The following is a 25,049-nucleotide window of genomic DNA, read 5'->3' as shown; positions in this document are numbered from 1 at the left end:
AGTATGGTCTTTTTGTAGCTGTAGTTTTTTACCACTATGCCACCAGGGTTTCTTACCTGACTTTAACTGTGGTTTAATTGATGATGTAAAACTACTCAAAGGGGCTGTGTTTTATTTATATACATATGTATATAGATGTATGTGTGTACATATATATACTATATGTATAGCAGTTGCATTTTACACTTACTTTTTCTGTAATTAAATGGCTTATTGCTTCTGTAGTTTAAAAAAATGGCTTATGTATAGTAGAAATCAGTGATTTTTATTAAACCTGGTTATTTCCTGTTTTTATCCATTCTCTTCCTTGCCTGTCTTGTATAGATTGGCCCAAGCTACCCAGGAAAGAACGGATCTCTATGCAAAACAAGGTCGAGGAAGCCAGTTTACATCAAAAGAAGAAAGGGATAAGTGGATTAAAAAGGAACTCAAATCTTTAGATCAGGCTATTAATGACAAGAAAAGACAGATTGCCGCTATACACAAGGATTTGGAGGACACTGAGGCAAATAAAGAGAAAAATCTGGAACAGTATAATGTAAGAATTTTATAGCTACCTTGTGAAAATCTTTCAACAATGATAAGCATCTTAAATTTAATGTACAGTTTTATCTATTTCTTTAAGTTTTATTTTTAAATAGGTTTACATGCTACTTATAAACTATAGCAGACAGGCACTTACTTAAAAAAAGCCAGAATGACTTAATGTTACCCATATAGTAGTACTCCTTTTTTTTTTAAAGAATATTTTTTCCATGTCAGTGAGTATTAATATACAGTGAGTATATTTTAAAATGTGTTTTTATGAATTGGTAGAATGTACCTGCTGTACCCTTAATTTCAATATATACAAGTCTAAAACATAACTTTATAGTAAGTTATTAAATTTTTTTCCATTTTTTATTTCAACATAATTTTTGTCATTTTAATAACTTATTGCACAATTTTTTGTTGGTTAATACAATGGTGATTTTGTAATATTTTCTAAATGAATTAAACATGATTTACTATGTATGTTAAGCTAGTGTTTCTTTAAAAGTTGAAGTAGGAGATAAAATCATAGCTTACAGGTTAAGAAAGACTTCACGTTTGGAATGAGAAATGGGGAATAATTGCTTTCTTAAGTGGTATGAGTGGCTCTGTATAGGTGAGTGAAAGGTGATGGATGGAAGTGACTAGAAAGTGTGTAGGGCAGGTGTGAGATGGGGGTATGATGCTCATGCACAGAGGTACCTTCCTACCTGATGAGATCTGGATTGGTTGGTTTATCAAAAAAGCCGCTAAAAGCATTAAGTCTTTAAAAATACACATATGCACATTTATATATATCGTAAGCATTTTATTTTAAAACTGATAAATGTACATTCATATACCAGTCTTTTGATGCAGAGTCCAAATGTTTGAGTATGAGTAGTGATTAGAGTTCCCAGGGGACTCTTATATTAACCAGACATGTAATAGTTTTCCCTAAAGTTGGATGAGAAAGGATCCAGGATTTAATTTAGGATCATGTGTTGCATTTAGTTGTCATGTTTCTGTAATCTCCTTTAATCTAGACCAGTTGTTCGGTCTTTAACTTTTGTGACCTTGACTATGACATTTTGAATTATTATATTTTATTTATTATAAAGTACGTATTATATATTAAAATATATACATTTGTGTAGAATATATTGTTACATGTATTTATTTCTCCCTAGTCTTTTATAGTTGGTTTGCCCGTTTAAGTAATTTTTTAGTGACCTTTGAATGTATCCAAAACCTCAGTCAGGTTTTTAAAGAAACAACTCTTTGCTTTGTATTCATATTCTCAGTTTATTTAATATTTCATAGCAGATAAAACTAACAAAACAAAAATGTAATGGGAAACAACTGACCAAGGATAATAGGCCTGCTGGCCTTGAGAGTCCAGTGTGCTTTATTTAGTCAGGCTGTTTTATGGAGAAAATGAAAAACACAGGTTAAACCAGATAGTTAATATAGAAATTGGTTAGTATAGTTTCAGCTGTGATTGCTACATATCCTTTCTTGAAATGAGTTTTGTCTCGAGTTCATGGGAACATCAACGCCAGCAGATGTCCTTTTTGAAAGAGTATGACGATTAACCAAGATTTTCCAGAGGGAGATTTTATTCATTCTTTCTCAAACTTGAAGTCCATTATTTCCTAATATTTCAGCCACACATTAGGGTATCAAAATGACCACTTGTGGAGGTGAAGCTTGCCCTTAATAATGAAGAGATAATTTCATAGTGCTGATTGCATTATGCAAAACAGCCATTTGCTTCTTGGTGTTATGCATGAGTAATCCTAAATGTTACTTTTCCACAGGTGTAATTTTTAACTTCTGTAGTATGAAAAATGAAATGTATGTTTAGTGCTTTTGTTATATACTATTTTTCATTTCATTCACATAATACAACTCCTACATACTTGTCAAAACTAAATTCAGACTTTCTAGCTGATACTAGGAATACCTTGACCCCAGCAACTACTGTGGAGAAGGGGAAAGCCTTGGGTAGTTCCACTGTAAACCACAATGTTTCATTTCTTTTTTAGACTGAACCACATCGTTAACTAAAGTAAAATCTACAAAACATACATTTTCAAGATTTAGTGTAGGTGACTTGCTTTATTGCTGAATAGCATATAATTGTCTCAGAATCATTAATGTTCAACTGTCTAGGGGATGAATTCAGTCATTGCAGCTGTTTACTCTTATGGTTTCAAGTAGCACAGAGTCTCAGATTTCTTACGTGTAGAATGAAAGGGTTAGTCTAATTATGCAAGATTTTATGAGTCAGTAAATTTTTGAGCAAAAATACTTCTTTGATTAGTGATATAAGGGTAAAAGCTGTGATAAATTTAATTTTATATATTCTCAACTCATTTTACCATGTTTTAATCTCTAGTTCCATTTAATTTTATTGACATTAGAAATCCTCATAAATAGGGAAATTGATTTGATTCCCCCCACCGGCCCCCGCCCACCACCCATTCTTTGGCAGAGGTTCTAATTGAACAGAATACGATGAGCGTAAAATACTGAAAAAAAAACCCAAACCCATTGCAGTCGAGTTGATTCCAACTCATAGCAACCCAGTAGGACACCGTACTGTCCCTAGGGTTTCCAAGGCTGTAATCTTTACAGAAGCAGACTACCACATCTTTCTCCTGTGGAGCGGCTGGTAGGTTGAAACCAGCGACCTTTCGGTTAGCAGCCAAGCACTTAACCACTGCACCACGAGGCTCCTTAAGCATAAGATACATCACTGGTATTGCCCCGATGAGTTGACAGACAGAATGAGATAGATTAAAAAAAAAGAGCATTATGTTGTATATGTGCTTGTAGTATTAAGGACTAATGCTTCCTAGTGCTCTGTGGGATTATTTGTGATTACTTTGTTATTTGCTAATAATTGGGTATGAACACATGAATGTAATGAACTTAATTACCTCACTAAGCATAATTTGAAGCCTCCCGCCCCCCCACCCCCCATCGCCAAGGGTGGTTGATCTCTAGGTTTATCTTGCTTATCCCCTAGAAGGCAAGAATATTGCTTTGGTCCCTGGTGACCTGCCAGCTCTTAAAACAGTGTCTGGCCCAGAGTAGGCTTTTGGTTACTGATAACTTTTCTAAATGGATGGGTGTCAGCTTCCCTTAAACTTAAGCCAAAGAGGGTATTGGGCTCTTTTCACTTTAATGTATGTAGTACGTTGAATACCCTAGTAAACAGCGCCTTTGTTTCTTAGAAGTTCTGCCTCTTAAATATGTCCTAGTTAATTGTTCTTGGTTGTAAAATAATAATCTAAATAATATTTTATGTTCTGTGTGTAGCAGGGACAATTTGAAAATTAGGCTCTGCAGTGTTTTGAGAACTGACAAATGCATTTCTCTTCTAAAATTCTTGAGTGTGTGTTAAATACAAGTGGTAAGGTTTAAATCATTAATGAACAAGTTTCATTTTAGCGGTATTTCTAGAGTAATTCATTTTATGGACTGTGCTCTGGTGGTGTGTTCTTTAAAAGAACATTGAAATTGGATTTTTTTAACAGCTTCATTGAGGTATTTGACATACAGTAAATTGCACATATTTAGAATATATCATTGGAAAAGCTTTGACACCTGTGAAAGCATCACCACAGTTAATGAAAATGCCCGTGGTAATTTCTCTCTCTTGCTCTCCCCTCCCTCCCTCCCCGGGCAATCACTAATCTGCTTTCTGTCTCTATGGATTAGTTTGCATGAAATTGGAATTTAAATTTGAATTGTTTGTATTTCCATAGAAATTGGATCAGGATCTTAATGAAGTCAAAGCTCGAGTAGAAGAACTGGACAGAAAATACTATGAAGTAAAAAACAAGAAAGATGAATTACAAAGTGAAAGAAAGTTAGTATAGACTAAAATATGCCATAATTTTTTGAGTAATGCTAGTCGCTGGCTGTTACACAGTTATGTTATAAATTAACTGTTCAAGTTTTCTTTCCATATTTTATTCCAAATTGTATGTTGTTAGTGCATCTTCTTAGGCCTTTAAAATTAAAGGTGCTCTAATTTTTCTTGATTAGTTATTTGTGGAGAGAGGAGAATGCAGAACAGCAAGCTCTTGCTGCTAAAAGAGAAGATCTTGAAAAGAAGCAGCAACTTCTTAGAGCAGCAACAGGAAAGGTAGGCAGGTTCTTTTCATTACCTCAGTTTACAGTGATCATTAAGTCAGTCATTACTATACAAAAATTAGTTAGTTTTCGATGTGTCATTGGTTCCAGGTAATAAATACAGTAGAGTGTACATCACTTGTTCTGTAAATATGAATCGATAGGAATTATAAGCAGCCTCACTACCACCGATACTATTAATGATAGCACTTTGAATTTTCAGATGAAGAGCCCATTTTTAATGCTAGTTTTATCGAATAAAAACCAAAACCTGTTGGCTTTGAGTCAGTTCCTACTCACAGCAACTCTATAGGACAGAGTAGAACTGCCCCATAGCGTTTCCAAGGAGCACCTGGTAGATTCGAACTGTTAACCTTTTGGTTAGCAGATGTAGCACCTAACCACTGTGCCACCAGGGTTTCCAGTTTTATAGAACAGAACTTAAAAGGTGTTACGTATAGCTGGCATATTTCAAGGGGAGATATGTATGTGTTGGGAAGAGCGTATAGTTTAATCTGGCATATTTTTAAAAGTACAGAACAGACTCATTTCTTATCAGCAGGAGTGCCATTGGCAATACTATTTTAATATTCTTTAACTTCTAATATCTTAATAGGCCATTTTAAATGGGATAGATAGCATAAACAAAGTATTGGACCACTTTCGTCGAAAAGGAATAAACCAGCATGTTCAAAATGGCTATCATGGCATTGTCATGAATAACTTTGAATGTGAGCCAGCTTTCTACACATGTGTGGAAGTCACTGCTGGAAACAGGTAACATTTTTTGCGTGATGTTTAGGGTTTTTAGAGGCAAGGGGGCATAAGGATAACCTAAGACAACTTTTTGTAGTTTTAGTACAGTATGTTTTCCGTTGTCTTCTTGTATCCTTGATTCTTTATTTAACCTTCTTTTTAAAGATGTAGGTGCTATTTGTCCCTAATTGTAGAAGGTAAACTTTTCCCTTTTCAGACTTCCTTTCTTCTATCCCCTTCCCCCACATTGGAGTTTTCTAAATAGTTTTGTTTGTTTTTTGTGATATGAATGTGGGTTGCATAGAAAAAAATGAATTGTTTAATATTTAAATGTTTATATCACTTAAAAGTCTGGTAATAAAGATGTATCTTGTTGTTTACATGTAGGTTATTTTATCATATTGTTGATTCAGATGAAGTCAGTACGAAGATTTTAATGGAATTTAATAAAATGAATCTTCCTGGAGAAGTTACTTTTCTGCCTCTCAATAAGTTGGATGTCAGGGATACTGCCTATCCTGAAACCAATGTGAGTTGGTGTGTGTTAAGGTCTACCTCACTTTCAATAAGTTACCTTCTCTCATTCAGTCTACTTAGTACATGCGAGTGCCAGGCACTGTGCGTTGGGAATTAGTGCCCTTCTTTCCATGGAGCATATTTGATGAGGGAGAAAGAGACCGCAGCCAAGACATGAAACAAATCATTGCAAATGTGCAAAGTTAAAAGGCAAAAGTGTAGGATATTATCGGAGGGTGTCCCAGGAGACAAAATTAAGGCTATTATGGCTATGCTTTAAAACTTTTTTGTGGTTTATAAATTAAGTTAAAAATATCTAGCAAGATAATGGACTCTGAAAGCATAATGTTGCTTTTGTTGCTAGCAGGTACATTTTATTTATTTTATAATTTGTTAAGAATATACATGGCAAAACATACGCCAATTCAACAGTTCCTGCGTGTACAATTCAGTGACATTGATTACATCCTTCAAGTTTTGCAGCTTTTCTCACCTTCCTTTTCTAAGTTGTTCCTCCCCCATTAACATAAACTCAGCACCCCCTAAGGGTACGCTTGGAGTTGCTGTTGTCAATTTGAACCCATGTACCTGCCCAAACCAAACACATTGCCATTGAGCAGATTCCAACTCATAGCAATCCTATAGGACAGAGTAGAACTGCCCTATAGGGTTTCCAGGCAGTGGCCAGAGGATTTGAACTAACAACCGTTTGGTTAACAGCCAGGCTTTTAACCACTGCACCACCGGGGCTCCTGGTCCCATGTAGATAGATCTTAAAAGAGCATAAACGCTCAAGGCATTCTTTTATAGTTAAGCTAAACTCTGGTTTTAAAAAGATGTCAGGAAATATTTTTGGTTTAATGTTTAAAGATTATCTCAGAGCAATAATTTCAGGGGTTCATCTAACCTCCATGGCTCCAGAAAAATTGGAGTCCCTGAGAATTTGAAATTCTGTTCTGTATTGTACCCCTTTTGGTCAGGATTCTTCTATTGAATTGTTGATCAAAATGTTCAATAAAGTAGCAGCCATCTAGTTCTTCTCATCTCATGGCAGAGGAGGCATTTATTCACAGAGGCATTAAGCCACACATCCATTTCCTCTGCCTATTCCTGACTTATCCTTCTTCCCTCTTGTTCCAGGCAGATAGACACCAATTGTTGTGCCTTAGATGGCTGCTTGTAAGCTTTTAAGACCCCAGGTTTTATACAACAAACTAGGAAGTAGAACAGAAGCACTAAACACATTAGGCCAGTTAACTGGAGTGTCCCATGAAACCATGACCCTAAACTTCCAAACAGGGAACTGAATCCCATGTGGTCTTAGGTTGTATATAAGCAGCCTCAGCAGCTACTCTTTTTGTTATTGCTGTAAATATGTCTGTCACGCAGCTTTACCCATTCAGCTTTTTACAGGTGTACAGCTTACCTGACCACACTTAAAATAATCGGCTGTGGAATCCTACCCTTAATCAGTGTGATTTTTCCATCACGGTAGAGCAAAACTGCTGGCACACTTAAAATGGATTAAAGATTCCCTTTAGACACCGTTCTTGAAAGAAATGTATTGCTTCGAGGTGTTAGACTTTAGAATGTTGGTGGCAGTAGCAATTATTATAGCATTTTCTAAAGCTGAAGCAAACCTTATAAGAATGTGTGAAAATTTAATAGGACAGTGAGAGTCTTAAAAGCTACTGAAGAGTTCAGCCTTTTTCTACTTTCAAACATACAAATGATCTTTGAAGTTTTGAGGAGGAAAAAAAATGAATCACAAACATGCAAGTGAAGCAAGACACAAAAGAATGCATATAATGTTCCATTTAAACTGGCTTCATAGACAAAACTGAGTGTAGGTGAGAAGGAGAAGTGGGAGGGGTGATGATCACAAAAGCCGAGTAATAGTGGTTACCTCCATCAGGTAACCACTGTAGGTGACTACTGTGTCCTTAGGAAACGGCTTCTGGGATGTCGGCAGTGTTCTGTTTGCAAAGTGGTTATATTGGTCTTCTCTTTATAATTATTAATTAAGCTTACCTTATATTTATTGCATTTGTAAGATATAGTTCAAATTTTTTTAAAGTTCTATAAATCCTTACCATTTAGGAGAAAAAGAGGAAAGTAATATTTAATTTAGACTGATGTAGTTTATAAAATTAAAACGTTTTGAGAAAATACTTTTAGTCTCTGTGACAGTTATTATTTTAAGTGTTTCACATGTATCAGCTATTTAGTCTTGATAACATTACAAGGAGGGTACTGTTATTATCCCAACTTGGTAGACAAAGTAACGGATCCCTAGGGAAGGTAAGCAACTTGTCCAGAGCGTGCTTCTGTTGAGTGGTGGAACCAGGATTTGCAGGTGGGCAACCTGACTCCAGAGCCACTAAAGTCTTTATCACTGTGCTATATTATTGAAAACCTTTATGGTTACCAGGCTATTTCAGTGGAATGGTTTTTCTAACTTCTTCACTATATTAACTGATAATTTTGAAATATATAAGGGCATTTGTGTTTATTTGAATTTCATAAAGATATAATTCATATTTCTGCTAACATTAAACTTTTTTTTTTCCTCTTTGCTGACAAAACATTCATCTTTAGGATGCTATTCCTATGATCAGTAAACTGAGGTACAATCCCAGATTTGACAAAGCTTTCAAACATGTGTTTGGAAAAACACTCATTTGTCGTAGCATGGAGGTTTCAACCCAGCTGGCGCGTGCTTTCACTATGGACTGCATTACTTTGGAAGGTTTGTACTAGTAATTCTTAACTTTGAACAAATAAATTCTGATAAATCATTTAACATATGGTAGTACATCTGATGAGTAAATCTTAGTAGTAATTCATAGTCATGTTAGTTTAAGAGTATTTGAAAATTCGTGTCCTTGCTGAGAAACTGAGAACAGTTTTTAAAATCTCTTTGAATGCATGAAAAAAAGTGAGTTTTACTTTTTGCACCTAAAAATATTAACAATTCCTTATCAGATGTAAAAATATTAAACTTTTCCAGTTATTTTTATTATTTTTCAAATAGCTACTTTGTTCAAATCACAGAGCCTACAGGCTCCACACTTCGTATTTAGCTGTTACGTCCTTAAGCCTAATCATTTGGTCAATAGCAAGGATTTGCAATCTTTTTTTGCTCCAGGGGCTTCTTTGGCTGTTTGAAAATCAAAGTCATGTTTTTAAATACATAAAGTAAAATAACTTAGATAGCAAAGGAAACCAATTATATTGACATGGCTGTCACAATATTTTAGAAAATATATAGTAATATGTTTCTTCTTTAATGTATTCAAAAATAAGATTTAGCTGTGGGTCATATAACTACTATAATTTTGAAGTAGTGATGCATGTGAACAATATTTTGATATCTGATAAGTATAATCTGATAAGAAAATAGCTGATTTTTCTTGGTAACAGAGTCACAGGTACTATGTGGTTTTTGTCTCATTGATTATGGAAGGAAATGTTGAATTTCAGTTAAAGGTTATTGAAAACAAAGTTGTTAAATTTTTTCCCACTAAGGTCACATATCTCCTGGATTTTATCTGTGGAACCCAGGCTAAGAATCTCTGATCTCTAGATTCCCCTGACCTCATTTTTTTTTTCTTCATGATTTATTTGTTGAAGAAAGAAGGTTAGCCCACCACTCACCTAGCTTTATCTCTGCATATGTACATTTTTGTTGTTGAACCATTTGAGAATAAGTTACAAACCAACACTTCATCTCTGAAACTTAAGCCTGTATTTTGCAAGAATAAGGACTTTCTTTATAACCACAGTGTCATTTTTATATCTAAGAAATTTTTCCTTTTTTTTTAGGGAAAACAGATTTTAATTAAAAAAAAAAAAAAAAAATGTTGTCTCCAGTCCTTTGATTTCTCCTGAACCAATTCTAATAATGTTTCTGTCTCCAACACTCCACAGAACCAGCTTTTGATTTCAGTGCTTTATGTTGCTAAGTCTGGTGGCCCAATCTCAGTCCTGATTTTATTGGCTAATTAACATCTCAAAGTTGATCACTCCCTCCTTTTTTAAGTACATTTTTTCTCTGGTTTCCTGTACCCCATTCCCTTAGTTCTCCTCCTACCTCATTGGTCACTCTTTCGTAGCCTCAGTTGCTAGTTCTTCCTCCTCTCACCAGTGTTTAATGTTAGCAGGGGCCCCAGTGCTCAGTTTTCAGATGTCTTTTATCTGTCTTCATTTACTACCAGGTGATAGCACCTAAACCAAAAAAAAACTCAAACCTGTTGCCATCAAGTGGATTCCAACTCCTAGTGACCCTATAGGACAGAGTATAATTGCCCTATAGGGCTTCCAAGGAGCAGCTGGTGGATTTGAACTGCCGATCTTATGGTTAGCAGCCATAGCTCTTAACCAGTGCACCACCGGGGCTCCTAGCACTTAATACATGACATTAAAAAACAAAAACCAGGCCTGTCACCCTTGAGTCAACTCTGACTCTTGGTGACCGCATGTGTTACAATGTAGAACTGCTTCATAAGGTTTTCTTCGTGTAATTTTTTTTGAGTGTGTGTGTTTTGGTGAAAGTTTACATAGCAGATTAGGTTCCCATTTGACAATTTATGCAGAAATGTTCAGTGACATTCGTTATATTTTTCACAGTGTCATCATTCTCTGTAATTGTGTTCTAGTTGTTCCATTTCTAGTGCTCTAGTTTCTCTTCTCTGCCCCTTATTGTCTTATCTTTGCTTTTGAGTAATTGTTGACCTTTTGGTCTCATATAGATGGTTTCTGAATGGAGCAGCATACTTATGGGTAATAACCTTTATTTTATGTCCCAATCTATTATCGCGCTAAAAGGTGACCTCGGGATAGTTTGAATTCAAGGTTTAAAGAGTATCTCAGGCTTAGGGAGTCCTCTATCTTAACTAGTCCAGTAAGTCTGGACTTTTTAAGAATTCGAGTTCTGTTCCTTGTTTTCTTTTTATTCCTGTTCTATCAGAGTCCATGTATTGTGGTGCTGATCAGAGTGGTCAGTAGTAGTAGCTAGGCACGATCTAGTTCTTTTGGTCTCAGGGTAGATGAGGCCATGACTCGTGTAGGCTATTAGCCCTGTAGACTAGTTTCTTCTGAAACTTTGGTTTCCTTCTTTCTGTTTTGCTCCCGATGATTAGAGACCAATAGTTTTATCTTAGATGGCTGCTTGTAAGCTTTTAAGACCCTAGACAGCACTCACTTCACTAGGGTGCAAAACATGAATTTTGTGATGCCAATTGACTGAGTTGTCCCATGAGACTAAAGTCCTAAGCCTTCAAACTGAGAAAAACAATCTCCTAAGGCGTTTGATTATGTCTGAGAAACGTCTAAGAAATTTAACATTAACTCAGTAATATCTAAGAAGTATCCAAATTCAAATTCTCAGTTGTCCCAAAGTGTTTTTCTATCTAGTGTCCAATCAAGGATGCATACATTGTGTCTTCTCTTCAGATTCTTTTAATATGGGACATTTCCACCCTATTCCCTCCCCTCTGGCTTTTCATGATACTGGCTTGTAGGATGTCTCATCTTCTGGATTTGTCTTATTTTGTCATGATTAGATTCAGGTTTGGTAGTCTTGGCATGAATACTACATGAGCGATGTGTACTTCTTATTGCATCATATAATGTCGGTTTGTCCCATGAGTAGCGTTGCTAAGTTTGAATACTAGCAGACCTCTCAGTTGTAAACATGCATTTATCCTTTAATAATAGACAATTATTATTAAATAGTTACAGCCTTAGATTAGTTAACTGTTTGATTATAAGTCAAGTTACTATTAAATAAAGAAGTTCTATGGAATTACTACTGCTTTTGTGTTTTTTTTAATAGGTGACCAAGTCAGTCATCGGGGTGCTCTAACTGGAGGTTATTATGACACAAGAAAGTCTAGACTTGAATTACAAAAAGATGTTAGAAAAGCAGAAGAAGAACTAGGTGAGCTTGAAGCAAAGCTCAATGAAAACCTGCGCAGAAATATTGAAAATATCTTTTGGTTTTGTGCTTAATGATAGACACTGTGGAGAAGGAACTGTGTTTTGGTTGCATTATATAATCTTTTGAATATTAGGTGTGTTTTTTCATGTCCAGTGGGGAAAATTTTTATGTGTTTGACATTAGCTGTATTATTTAAGCACTGCTTGTCTATTTAACTGCTAAAGACTATGGGGGAAAAAACCGAAAACTTTTAATATTGAGCCTTTCCTTAACTGTTAAATGGCTAATACCAGTGAGTCTACTTTTTGGAGAAAAGAACCTGAGGAACAAAGAGCTTTTGTTTAAGTGGGTTATATCTATTGATATTTACCATATTAGCTATTGAAATGGAGAAATTTAAAAATATTTCTTTATTAAAAAGTAACAACAAGTAGTGAAGTCACTTCTGAGGTTCACCCTTCAGACAAAGATTTGACAGGCCCATAAAATAAAACGAAACTAAAGGGGCACACCAGCCCAGGCACAAGGACTAGAAGGCAGGAGGGGACAGGAAAGCTGGTAATAGGGAACCCAAGGTCGAGAAGGGAGAGTGTTGACATGTTGTGGGGTTGGTAACCAGTGTCATAAAACAATATGTGCACTAGTTGTTTCATGGGAAGCTAGTTTTTTACACCTTCATCTAAAGTACAATGATGAAAGAAAAACAAAGTAGCAACAGTACACTATTGCTTTTTAACCTACATATCTTTTTAATGAAAAAGTATTTTCCAAAGCATTTAATAAGAATGACATTATTTTACGTTTTTGTAAATACTAAATGTCTGGCTTAAAAGACAGCTGATTCTGAATCATCTATTTGCGCAGTCTCTTATGACCCTTTTTTAAATATTATTTTGTTGTTAAGCATATACACAGCAAAACATACACCAATTCAACAGTTTCTACATGTACCGTGTAGTGACAATGATACGACATGTTTTGGTTGAAGTATCTGAAGATCTGGCCCCATACCAATATAACCTTTTCAGATCATTGCAGATACTCCTCTTTGATACTACATCAACTCTCAATAAGTGATAGTTTCTTTTCTTTTTTTCTTATTGTGCTTTAAATGAGAGTTTACAGTTCAAGTCCGTTTCTCATACAAAAACTTATGCACGCATCGTTATGTGACCCTAGTTGCTCTCCCTATAATGTAAAAGCACACTCTTCTCCATCCTGTATTTCCCGTGTCCATTCAACCAGCTCCTGTCCCCCTCTGCCTTCTCATCTCACCTCTGGACAGGAGCTGCCCACACAGTCTCATGTGTCTACTTGAGCTAAGAAGCACACTCCTCACCCGTATCATTTTAAGTCTTATAGTCCAATCTAGTCTTTGTCTTAAGAGTTGGCTTTGGGAATGGTTATAGTTTTGGGCTAACAGGGAGTCTGGGGCCATGTCCTCTGAGGTCCCTCCAGTCAGTGAGACCATTAAGTCTGGTCTTTTTACTATAAGTGGTAGTTTCTTAAAGATTAGTTATAATATAGAGTCTGAAACCACATCAGTGAACTTTTCTTACCCTGTTACATTAAAATCCATTGGTCTGTTTTGTACTTTGAATGGATTTTTCACACAGCTATGCATGATTTTGTAACATGCATTGGTCCTTTGGAAAATATTGGCTTATAGAGTTACGTAGATCTTCCGAATGTTGATTTGTTTTATTACACAGTATCAAAATGTTATACTCATTAATATTACCAATCTCATCAGGAAAGACTTTTAAGTATTGGGAAGCCCTCAAGTTTATGGTGGTGAATAACGTTTTCCAAATTTCTGATTTTCACTTGAAAGCATGAATTTATGATTGGCAGCAGATACTGTCAGTTGTTTTCCTTAGGTAGGCTTATTTTGTTCAGTTTCAAGGAAATAGCTGCCAAATATCTAAGTCTGAGTAACTGTATAGTTAGCCTCTCAATTGTTATTTCAAATGAAAAATGGTGTTGACATAAAAAAAGTGGTTAGCTTATCTCACAATTAAGACAGTATTGCAAGTGCTTTTTGTTAACCATGGTACCTGGTGTAAGGCAAAAATGCTTTGTGAGTACTTCCTATTTTGTCACAATATTAAACATACAAGCAGTTAAGCACTGAAATTAACTAAAGTTAATAATTTTTACTGCTTCATCAAGGACATTCTTAAGTGAAACTGGCCTTTTTTAAATTTTACTGTGAGCTCATAGCTTCTGCACCATCAGTGCAAGCACCAGCCCAGAGAAGAAGGCAACTGAGCATCTGAGCTTTGGTCTTGTAGGTGTCTGCATGCTACACTCTGCGAACTGCCTAAATGTGGCTAGATGTAAATACAAAGGAAGTATTGGAAAATACTAAGAAAAAGGAGGATGTTGATAGCAGCTACCTTCCATATTTGACAATCCAGATAGATTTAACTCTTCTGTATTGGGCAAGGCCTACACTTCATATAAAACTCCCTAACATAGTGCCTTAAGCATAATAAATTCTGTAATTGATATTTATTGGATGAAGAGATACAAAAATATATATAATACTGTTAGATTTGATTTGGCTTCCTTTAAGGTTTCCGAAAAATTTTTTGTGTAACTATTTTACTATTAGTAAAATAGTATCCATGTTATTTTGGGGGTGAAATGTTTTAGGATTCTTTTATAATTGAATTCATTTAGTCTGATATGCAGCATGATTATGGTCCACAGATTTGAGGAAATAACTATTATTTAGGGGTAAAGAAAAACGGGATAAACAGTGTTGTACTTAATAAGAACTAAAGAGAATTCAGAGCATATTATACATTTACAACCTGGAAAGAATTTTCCTTAGCCTTGTATATGGATTAATAATGAAATTGATCAGTTGATGAACCAAATGCAGCAGATAGAGACCCAGCAAAGGAAATTTAAAGCATCCCGAGATAGTATATTATCAGAAATGAAGATGCTAAAGGAGAAGAGGCAGCAGTCAGAGAAAACCTTTATGCCTAAGGTTCGTAAGTATGCCTTTTTGTTGTAGAATCATTGTAATTGTAGAATTAAAAATTGATCGTGTCTTATATGGGTTATTCTTGAGTTTCATATGTTCCATTTTTGTTTAGACCCATACTCTGGGATATGTCTGCATCTGTGTATACTACACTAATACCCATGAACACTCAAAGTCTCCTTTTGTAGGCCACATTCAAACTTCAATGGACAAATAAGCATTTTGAGCTATGGCATAATAGTACTGTCAGACAGTCAATATTTAATCTTGTCAGTAACTATTTTTGCTGTAAAACACTGTTTATGGAGTTATTTGAATACTTTATTACCTTTTGTCCAGATGGTATTACAATAAGTAGAAAGCAAACTCAATTACCATTATTACAAGTGATAATACATATTGGTCTAATAAACTTGAAGAAGTTTTGACCAAAAACTTTTATATAGTCCATAAAAAAAAAACCAAACCCATTGCCCTCAAGCTGATTCCAACTCATAGCAACCCTATAGGGCAGAGTAGAATTGCCCTATAGGGTTTCCAAGGCTGTAAATCTCTACAGAAGCAGACTGCCACAGCTTTCTCCCACAGAGCTACTGGTGGGTTCGAATCACCAATCTTTCAGGTAACAGCCGTGCCCTTAACCATTGTGCCACCAGAGCTCCCTATATAATGCATAAATAGTACTGGAACAACAAAGTAAAAAAAAAGAATTGTAATTTTCCCACCTTAACACATCTCGCAACCTTTTTCTTTTTGTTCTTATGAATATGCATGAAGACTTTTATTTATATAGTTTAATCATGGAATATGGTCGGTTCCACACATTCCCATAGTATTGCATCATAAATATTTTTCTTGTTGCTGCATAGTCCTAATTATCAATTTTAATGGATATCTAATGTTTGAATTATTATTTATTTAGCTCACTTTAATATCAAATATAGGTTGTTTCTAATTTTTCACTATTTAGTGCAGTGACTAATAACTTTATTAATAAATGGATAATCTGTCATATAGCAACGTAGCTTGCAAAGTTTGGAGGCAAGTTTGCATGCCATGGAATCCACCAGAGAATCATTAAAAGCAGAATTGGGAACAGATTTGCTTTCACAACTTAGTCTGGAAGATCAGAAGAGAGTAGATGCACTGAATGATGAAATTCGTCAACTTCAGCAGGCAAGTACAAGTGACAGGAAAAAAACTCCATTGATACTGACGATTGTAAAAAGCTCTTAGTAAATAAAGGAATGCGGAAGAAAGGAATTTTAAGAAAGCATAAAAATGAGACTTGGACTTTTAGCATCTATGAGAGTAAATAAGGTTTCAATAACTTTTTCTAAACTGTTCTGAATGTGTTAAGATTACACAAGAAATCTTTATTTTCTTCCATCTTACTTAATGGACATTTATCATGAGTAAGCTTGAGCTTATTAGCTTTGCCATATTTATTGTTCTGAGTCCCTTTACATATTTAATATTATTTTGATTAAACATTTCAGTAACACTTGATTTTTGGATGCAAAAATATAAACAACCAAAACCAAACCCGCTGCCAACTCTTAGCAACCCTAAAAGACAGAGTCGAACTGTCTCATAGGGTTTCCAAGGAGTGGCTGGTGAATTCAAACTGCCAACCTTTTGATTAGCAGCCGAGCTCTTAACCACTGGACCACCAGCACTCCAAACAACCAACACTGAGTCTGAAAAATAAAAGGAAAAGAGTAATACTCTTGGGAGCACACCTTATAAAAAGAAGTAGACACAAAAACTTAACATTTTGAATAGATGAAAGAGAGAAAATGAAGAAAGTATAAGGCTCTTTGGAAGAGTATATTTCACTACACATGAGCACCAGTAATGGAGGGGACATTCGTGTGTGAGAAATGTGCATGCTTTATGGACAACTAATTTTTTTTCTTCTTAATTCTAGGAAAATAGACAGTTGCTGAATGAAAGAATTAAACTAGAAGGTATTATTACTCGAGTAGAGACATACCTCAATGAAAATCTGAGGAAACGCTTAGACCAAGTAGAACAGGTATATTGTTGTTTTTTGAGGATTCCTTGATGACTGTACCTGTTGAAAGTGCTTATGAGAGCTTCTGATCCAGAGCATGGATTTTGGGGGGCAGAAAGACTAGCATGTCTTAACCACCTGCCCTGGGGTTGAATTTTAGCGTGTGATCTTAAAAAAAAAAAAAAAAACCTCAGTTTCCTCCTGGGTAAAATAAGCGTAATAGTATTACCGTTTCGTATGATTACTATCCTGGCACGTTGTAGATATGCAGTAAATATTAGTATTTTCTCAACAGTAGTCGTATGCTGAGAAGTTTTCTAGTAATTACTTCATTTTTTTTTTAGTGGATACTCTAAGTATTTGCAATTGCATGAAGTATATTGGTTTTTTTGAATGTTTATTTAAACATAACAACAACTGTAGAAACTATTGGGAGTCTTAACATTTTGAAACTACCAGACTTTATATTTTATGGTTTAATGCTCGTAAGTTCTTTTTGTGCCAAAGGAACTTAATGAACTGAGAGAGACAGAAGGGGGTACTGTTCTCACTGCCACAACATCAGAACTTGAAGCCATCAATAAGAGAGTAAAAGATACTATGGCACGATCAGAAGGTATTTTTTTTCCCTAGTAAAAAAATTTTTTGTATTTAATTGAATTTTGGTTCTTCATTTTATGAAATTGTTTAGTACAAAATGAATTGTTCAAATAGGCAAAAGCATGTACTAATGATTTTGCATGTTTTCCATCATCGTGAACAATTTGTGGTGAATGGAGTAGGTTATGTTATAAATAGTAACCTTGGTTTTGTTGAAATGTTTGTCACAATTTTATTAGCTACCATAAATTATTCATTTTATATACTCTGAATTTGGACAAAAGTATGAAATAGCTGAATCAAGTTTCTTATTACCTAGTTGCTGAGAAAATATTAGTTTTTTATAAACATAACCCAATTATGTTTATAAACATAGGGAACATTAAATAATGAAACTATATCCTTGATGAATTTCTTTTCATGTACGCTCCTAATTTTATTCTGAATTTTCACAATAAAATTTAAGCACTGAAGAAACTTGTTTCTTTTGATAGGTTTGATCATTAAAATAATACCTTTTCTCAAATAACACTTTAATATATCGTGGCCTAATTTTTTTTCTTCCATCTTAGATCTGGACAATTCTATTGATAAAACAGAAGCTGGAATTAAGGAGCTTCAGAAGAGTATGGAACGTTGGAAAAATATGGAAAAAGAACACATGGATGCTATAAATCATGATACTAAAGAACTGGAAAAGATGACAAATCGACAAGGCATGCTACTGAAGAAGAAAGAAGAATGTATGAAGAAAATTCGAGAACTTGGATCACTTCCTCAGGAAGCATTTGAAAAATACCAGACACTGAGCCTCAAACAGGTAAATCTTGTTGGTTTTAGATTTGAAGCTTTGTTGCAAATTTCCCTATATGTTTCAAAACGTTATTAGAATTGAGCTTATTTATTGATAGTTTTTTCTCTTTTTATAGTTGTTTCGAAAACTTGAACAGTGCAACACAGAATTGAAGAAGTACAGTCATGTTAACAAAAAAGCTTTAGACCAGTTTGTAAATTTCTCCGAGCAGAAAGAAAAGTTGATAAAGCGTCAAGAAGAGTTGGATAGGGGGTACAAATCAATCATGGAACTGATGAATGTACTTGAACTCCGAAAATACGAGGCTATTCAGTTAACTTTCAAACAGGTATGATTCTCTCTGTAGTTAAAACACACATACCAAATAAGTTTCCACTATTAACTTGTAAAGATTTTAAAGCTTTCTTTCCACTTACAGGTAGACCTAATAAATATGAACAAATCCAGTATATATAGGTTGCTAACATACAGTAACTTGGATGTTTTACACAGCTCTTAAAAGGATCCAATCCGTAGTTATTATCCTTGTTTTTTTACCTAAGGTTAAAAAATACTTCTGATTGCTTTTAAGTATTTTGTCTTTGTTTTAAGTAGTAATAGGTATAAATACACCTAAGCAAAATTTATATTTGAAATGACATCCTTTTTTTTTTTTTTTTTTCAAGGTATCTAAGAACTTCAGTGAAGTATTCCAGAAGTTGGTACCTGGTGGCAAAGCTACTTTGGTGATGAAGAAAGGAGATGTGGAGGGCAGTCAATCTCAGGATGAAGGAGAAGGGAGTGGTGAAAGTGAGAGGGGTTCTGGGTCACAAAGCAGTGTCCCATCAGTTGACCAGTTCACTGGAGTTGGAATTAGGGTAAAATACTTCACATTCAATTTTCCCCAGAGCATTACCATAGAAGAGAATAACTTGTAGAATATTTTTGCAAACTGGCACATCAGATGCAGTTTAATTTTAAGAGGTGATGGTGATTACTTGTTTAGGATACTAATTCATTAAATATTTTCTTAGGTGTCATTTACAGGAAAACAAGGTGAAATGAGAGAAATGCAACAGCTTTCAGGTGGCCAGAAATCCTTGGTAGCTCTTGCTCTGATTTTTGCAATTCAGAAATGTGACCCAGCACCTTTTTACTTGTTTGATGAGATTGACCAGGCTCTGGATGCTCAGCACAGAAAGGCTGTGTCAGGTACAGTTTCGTTTTGTACTTAATAGTGGAAACCTGCTTCAAGATAATAGCTTACCTACTTCATAGTGGCTTCTTGTTGTCTGTGATATTTGGTGGGAACTCTCTTTAACAGGTTTATAAAAATTTACAAAGTTTAGTTTTGTGAGAAATAGATGTAATTCTTTGAATCAGTTGAAAATTCTCCATTTTTTGTACAAAAGTCTCTCATTTTGAAACATGCTACTTTCAGTGCTTGAACAACTCCTGTGGTAAACTCCTATTGATTCTGTGTTGGAAGAATCTAATGCTGTTTTTCAATAAGTTCAGAAGATCTTTGGGGAAGTGGGGAGCAGAGGGAAGGTTATTTTTGTATTTTGTATGAGAAAATTTATTTTGCTGTGGCATTTCTTAAGCTGTGCTATAAGTTGCTTTATATTAAATGAAAACTTAGTATTTTGTAGCTAAGATACTGAGGTTAAAGATTTATCCCTAATTTGGAAGTCAAGTGGGTAATTTTTGCAATTGTGGTTGAAAAAAGTCAAGCTGTTTGGCAGTTTTGAATTTTAGTTAAGAGTAAAGACACTTGGTTTTTAAATTTTCAGATCTACTGAGAGAAGGAATTTATTAAATTACCTTTTTTTTTCAGATATGATTATGGAACTTGCTGTACATGCTCAATTTATTACAACTACATTTAGGCCTGAACTGCTTGAGTCAGCTGACAAATTCTATGGTGTAAAATTCAGAAACAAGGTAATATTTTTGTACATGAAGTTTAAGCTCTGTGCAGTATTTAATCTATTTTGTCGAGTTCTGGTTTTGCATTACTTGTCTTGAAGCTTAGAAAGTCATTGCTTATGTGATGATGACATTTCCATTCCTGAAAATGCCTGTGAAATCTAGCAGTTTTTTGTGGCATTCATTTCATTGATTTTCTTTATTTTCATTGGCTAAAGAAACACTATCTTCCTTTCCAGTCTACTTCAATGGTTCTTTAATGTAGCCTATAACAATTGTATACACTAACTTATATTTGGTAGGACCAAACAGCTCTTCCTAGTCCCTTCCAGCCATAAGGTTCTTTGATGAAATAACCAAAGTAATTTAGGCCAGATTTGAGGTATATAGAAACAGAACAAAAGAGATGGTTCAGATAATTAGATGTAAATACTTATCAAAAAGTCTTCAGAGCATTAAAATGCAGAATATTTTTTAAACCTATACATTTTCCTACTGTAGCATTGAACAAACACCAGTCATTATAAATAAAGTTGGTCAGTCAGGGCTTCGGAATGATTTAGCTTGATACATAAAGTTTATAAAGATAAGCTGTGTATCTAAAATATTATATAAGCACTGTTATATTTCTTTCTTTAATGTAAGGTTTAACAGATTTTATTTTAACGTCTATTGTTCTTTCAGGTTAGTCACATTGATGTGATCACAGCAGAGATGGCCAAAGACTTCGTAGAAGACGATACCACTCATGGTTAATTGGAAAATATCGCCTCTGGTTTGGAAGATGTGTATAGTAATATGATTCTCATACCCAGGAACTGTAAATTTAAACCTAAATATTTGATCATTAATAGTTTTCAGACTTAGAACATAAATATTCCTTTTATATTTCTGTCTCTGTATTTTATAAGATGCTCTGTAATGTTACATTTCTACTTATAGTTTAAGAATTTTATTTCCAACATGGTTTTTTTTTGTAAAGTGTTCTGCTCCTATTTTAAATCTTTGGAAATGTGCTAAATATTCTTTCCTAATTATTTTATCAATTATACTGCCTCTTTTTTATAGCTTCAATTAAATAATTGGTTTTGTGACTAATTTAGTGTTTTATGTGATTTTTCATTTATAGTTGTGCTAATTAGAGACAATTTTTCTTAATAATTTACTTTCTGTTTTGCCTAAGAAAGGATCTGCCCTGGTGGCACAGTGGTTTAAGAGCTCAGCTGCTGACCAAAAAAAAGGTTGGCTGTTCAAATACACCAGGCATTCCTTGGAAACTCTAGGGGGCAGTTCTACTCTGCACTATCAGGTTGCTATGGGTCAGAATCAACTCCATGGCAACAGGTTTAAAGGATGATTAAAAAATAGATTTTAGTTTTATATCCTGTCTATCACATTAAGTGGATTTCGATCCTGTCTATACATTCTAATCCCCTGGGGGAGCTCTTAAAAATGTAACACTGCTGGAGTCTTTCCCTAGACAAGTTGAATCAAAACCCTTAAGGGATGAGGACTCAGTCATTGATGTACCTAAAGTTCTCCCAGGTGATAATGGTGCTTAATGCAGGTTGAGAACCCCTGCTTTAATTTGGTATAATTGTCCTTTAAAGATTACTTTTATATTTGGATGGCAATGTATTAAATAGAATTTGTTTGGAAAGGTAGTTCTAAGTATAGCTGAGAACACTAAAATCAGAAAATTGAGCCCTGAAATTTATTTATTCTTCTGGGTATATAAAGTTTTAAAAAATATTGTTACTGAAACCTCATTTTTTTTTCCCCAGAAGAGATGTTTGTCTTGTTTTGTTTATTGTGTTTTTAACAGCTTTGTTGAGATACAATTCATACATCATTTAAAGTGCTCAGTTCACTGGGTTTTAGTATATTCACAGAATTGTCCAAGCACCCCCACAGTCTCATTTAGAACATTTTCATTACCCCCAGAAGAAACCCTGTACTTGCTAGTAGTCACTCCCCATTTCCCTCTCTCTCCCTTTGTCCCTGGCACCCACAAATCTACTTTTTGTCTTGATAGATTTGCCTGTTCTGGATATTTCACATAAATGGAATCATATAACGTGGTCTTTTATGACTGGCTTTTTCCACTTAGCAGGTTTTCAAGGTTCATGCATGTTATAGCATATAGCAGCACTGCATTTCTTTTTATTGCTGAAAAATACTCCATTGTGTAAATATACCACATTTTTATCCATTCATTATTTGATGGATATTTGAGTAGTACTGATTCTCCCACTTGGAGATTTTATTAATAGTGTTATAAATTTACTGTTTTTCACCATAGTAGATTTGAAAAATATATATTCATAAATCACTTTATCAGCCAGAGTACCACTATTAACATTTTGAGGTTTGCTTCAAATCTTCACACAGAGTTGTTTATATTTATACTAGATACATAATTTTGTATCCCAATTTTTTCACATATTAACACAATTTAAAATATTCCTGTTTAAACTCTTCAGAAACAAAATTTTCATAGCCATGTAATTTTTTTTTTAGTAATAGTCTATCAAATAGAAATGGTATAATTTACTTAAAAATCCTCTGTTGGATGCTTAGATTGCTTCCTTTTAGCTGTAATAGCAAAAGCAAACCTAAAAACTGATTAATGTTTTTACATATAAAACTCTTTGGAAATAATATTTTCTCCGGATTCCCCGAAATCAGGCTATGACCATTTATAAACATGATTTTTGGACCTTTTTAAAAATACGTAAAATCTGGAATTGATTAGTATGTTACGTAGGTTAAAGATTTTTCTATTCAAATGTCCATTTTCTTAGAAAATGATGCAACTTCAGTTATAGAAATAATATTTTACTATAAATAATGGTATAATAGTGATGTAGTAAAAGTATGGAAAAGGTGTGAAAGCTTTTGGAGGATTTCTATTTTTTTATTTCTAAAATTAAGCAATAGCAAACCTATTTTTAAAAATGTTGGGTTAATTCTTTAAAGGGTTTTTTCTGCTAACAACTCTAGGGAAGGGGCTAGCCCTTCCGTTCAGCTTCCCGTAAGGGGAAGATACTGGTGTACAGGAAAAAAACGGTTTTAAGATCTGACTCTCGCCCAGCAAATGGTCTCCTCACACAGCAGCATCAGGTTGCTGGGTTGCTTTGAGTGTGTTCCAAGTAGAAATATATTCATTCTTGACCTTTCTTCACCTTTTCCTTGTAGTAATCATTCTTGATTTTTCTTCACCTTTTCCTCAGGCATATTTCTTTACCGGGGAACACTAATAACCCAGGTTTGCATATTGAAGGTGAAATCTGGTACGTTGAGCAAGGAAAGAGTAAATGGAAACCAGATGCAAAATGGTACAGTTAAAATCAGTGACAGCGAAGGTGTTAGTTCAACTGCCTAGAAGTTAGGAGGGTCTTTCTTTCCCTATTTGAGGTTTTTTTTTTTTTCTTCTTTCCTTCTTAAATTATGCATAACTAGGTAGAATTGTCCTCTACTTTTGTGTGAAGATTAAGGAATAGTGATACCCTTGTTCCCTTAGTTTCATACTTCATCAAGGAAAAACAGGCAGCTTTTCCTTTTCCTCTGGGAAAAGTAATGATGACAATCTATTTCAATTGTTTTTTGCTTAGAATTGCGTTATGGCCTATATTTTGGCCCCTATGAGTTTAGCTTCACCCAAAGAATTTGGTCTCTGTCCTTGCATCCAGCCCATAGCTGAAGGTTTATGCTAATGAGGTGACTCAGGTGAGGGCTGGCCAGGCCAGAAAGACAGCCGACCTCAGGTGAGGGGAGGGCATGATTGGATCAATCATGCCTATGTAATAAAAACCAAAAACGAAACCCTTTGCCATCGAGTCAATTCTGACTCATAGTGAACCCTATAGGACAGAGTAGAACAGTCTCAAAGCGTCTCCAAGGAGTGCCTGGTAGATTCAAACTGCTGATCTTTTGGTTAGCAGCTGTAGCTCTTAACTACTGTGCCACCAGGGTTTCTACTTACGTATTGAGGCTCCGGTAAAGGCTGCAGACACAGAAGCTTTATGGGCTTCCCGGTTGGTGAAAGACATCAGTGTACGTGGTTGGGTAGTGCACCCCTTTTTGGAACTGGAAGTTTGTGTTGGAAACTCTCCCAGACCTCGCCATGAGTCTCTTCATTTGTATCCTTTTTGCTATAATAAAACTAATCGAAAGTATACTGCTTTCCTGAGTTCTATGAGTCATTCTAGTGAATTATCAAACCCATGGGAATAGTGGGAGCTGGCAGATTAGAAGTGAGGGGGAACCTTGCATACCCCTGAGCTAGGATCCTGAGAGGGTAATGGGGAAACCTAGAATTTATAATCAGCAGGTCAGAAATAAGGGGGCCCTAGGGACCCTCACAGGGTCGCCATGAGTCGGAATCAACTCAACGGCACTGGGTTGGTTGGTTGGTTTGTTTTTGAGGGACCCTCAGGCCTGCTGTTGTCTGAAGTCTTGGGCAGACTTGGCAGTTGAGAGGACTGCACTTGTGAGCTCTGACCTAGCTCTAGGTGGTTACTTTCAGAGGAAGGAGTGCTGCGTGAGCTTCTGATGTCAGAACAGAAGTGGAACAGAGTGGGTGAGAAATAGATTGAAATCGATTTATTTTCCTAATAGTCACATCCAATATTTCTTGCTAAAATGGGTTGATTCAGTTACAGTTCTAGAAAGAACATTCATTTGCAAGAACTCAGATTTTGCAAAGCATTTCCTCTTAAATGTGGCTTTTATGTCAACACTTTCTCTAAGCTAAAAATACCAGGACCTTGCAGCTAGGGATATTTAGAGCCATAGTGTCATGGATTGAGTTGTATCCCCCAAAAATATGTGTCAACCTGAT

General features: G+C 35.0%; 1 protein-coding gene across 1 annotated transcript in view; it reads left to right on the top strand.

Annotated features, from left to right (window-relative positions):
• SMC3 (structural maintenance of chromosomes 3) overlaps positions 1-24,620 on the top strand; it is a 46,401-nt gene extending 21,781 nt beyond the window's left edge. Inside the window, exons 13-29 of the mRNA XM_003409121.4 lie at positions 325-538; positions 4,287-4,390; positions 4,570-4,669; positions 5,273-5,433; positions 5,800-5,941; positions 8,527-8,677; positions 11,765-11,917; positions 14,719-14,870; positions 15,885-16,043; positions 16,798-16,905; positions 17,392-17,500; positions 18,057-18,304; positions 18,414-18,626; positions 18,964-19,155; positions 19,312-19,489; positions 20,115-20,221; positions 20,891-24,620. Coding sequence (XP_003409169.1) covers positions 325-538; positions 4,287-4,390; positions 4,570-4,669; positions 5,273-5,433; positions 5,800-5,941; positions 8,527-8,677; positions 11,765-11,917; positions 14,719-14,870; positions 15,885-16,043; positions 16,798-16,905; positions 17,392-17,500; positions 18,057-18,304; positions 18,414-18,626; positions 18,964-19,155; positions 19,312-19,489; positions 20,115-20,221; positions 20,891-20,962 — 2,563 coding nt within the window. The 3' untranslated portion in view covers positions 20,963-24,620. The remainder of the gene's footprint in view (positions 1-324; positions 539-4,286; positions 4,391-4,569; positions 4,670-5,272; positions 5,434-5,799; positions 5,942-8,526; positions 8,678-11,764; positions 11,918-14,718; positions 14,871-15,884; positions 16,044-16,797; positions 16,906-17,391; positions 17,501-18,056; positions 18,305-18,413; positions 18,627-18,963; positions 19,156-19,311; positions 19,490-20,114; positions 20,222-20,890) is intronic.
• Positions 24,621-25,049: the final 429 nt, after the last annotated feature.

Source organism: Loxodonta africana, chromosome 16 (genome assembly GCF_030014295.1).
Source record: "Loxodonta africana isolate mLoxAfr1 chromosome 16, mLoxAfr1.hap2, whole genome shotgun sequence".
In the NCBI taxonomy this organism is placed as follows: Eukaryota; Metazoa; Chordata; class Mammalia; order Proboscidea; family Elephantidae; genus Loxodonta; species Loxodonta africana.
This window is presented reverse-complemented; position numbering and strand designations above follow the sequence as displayed.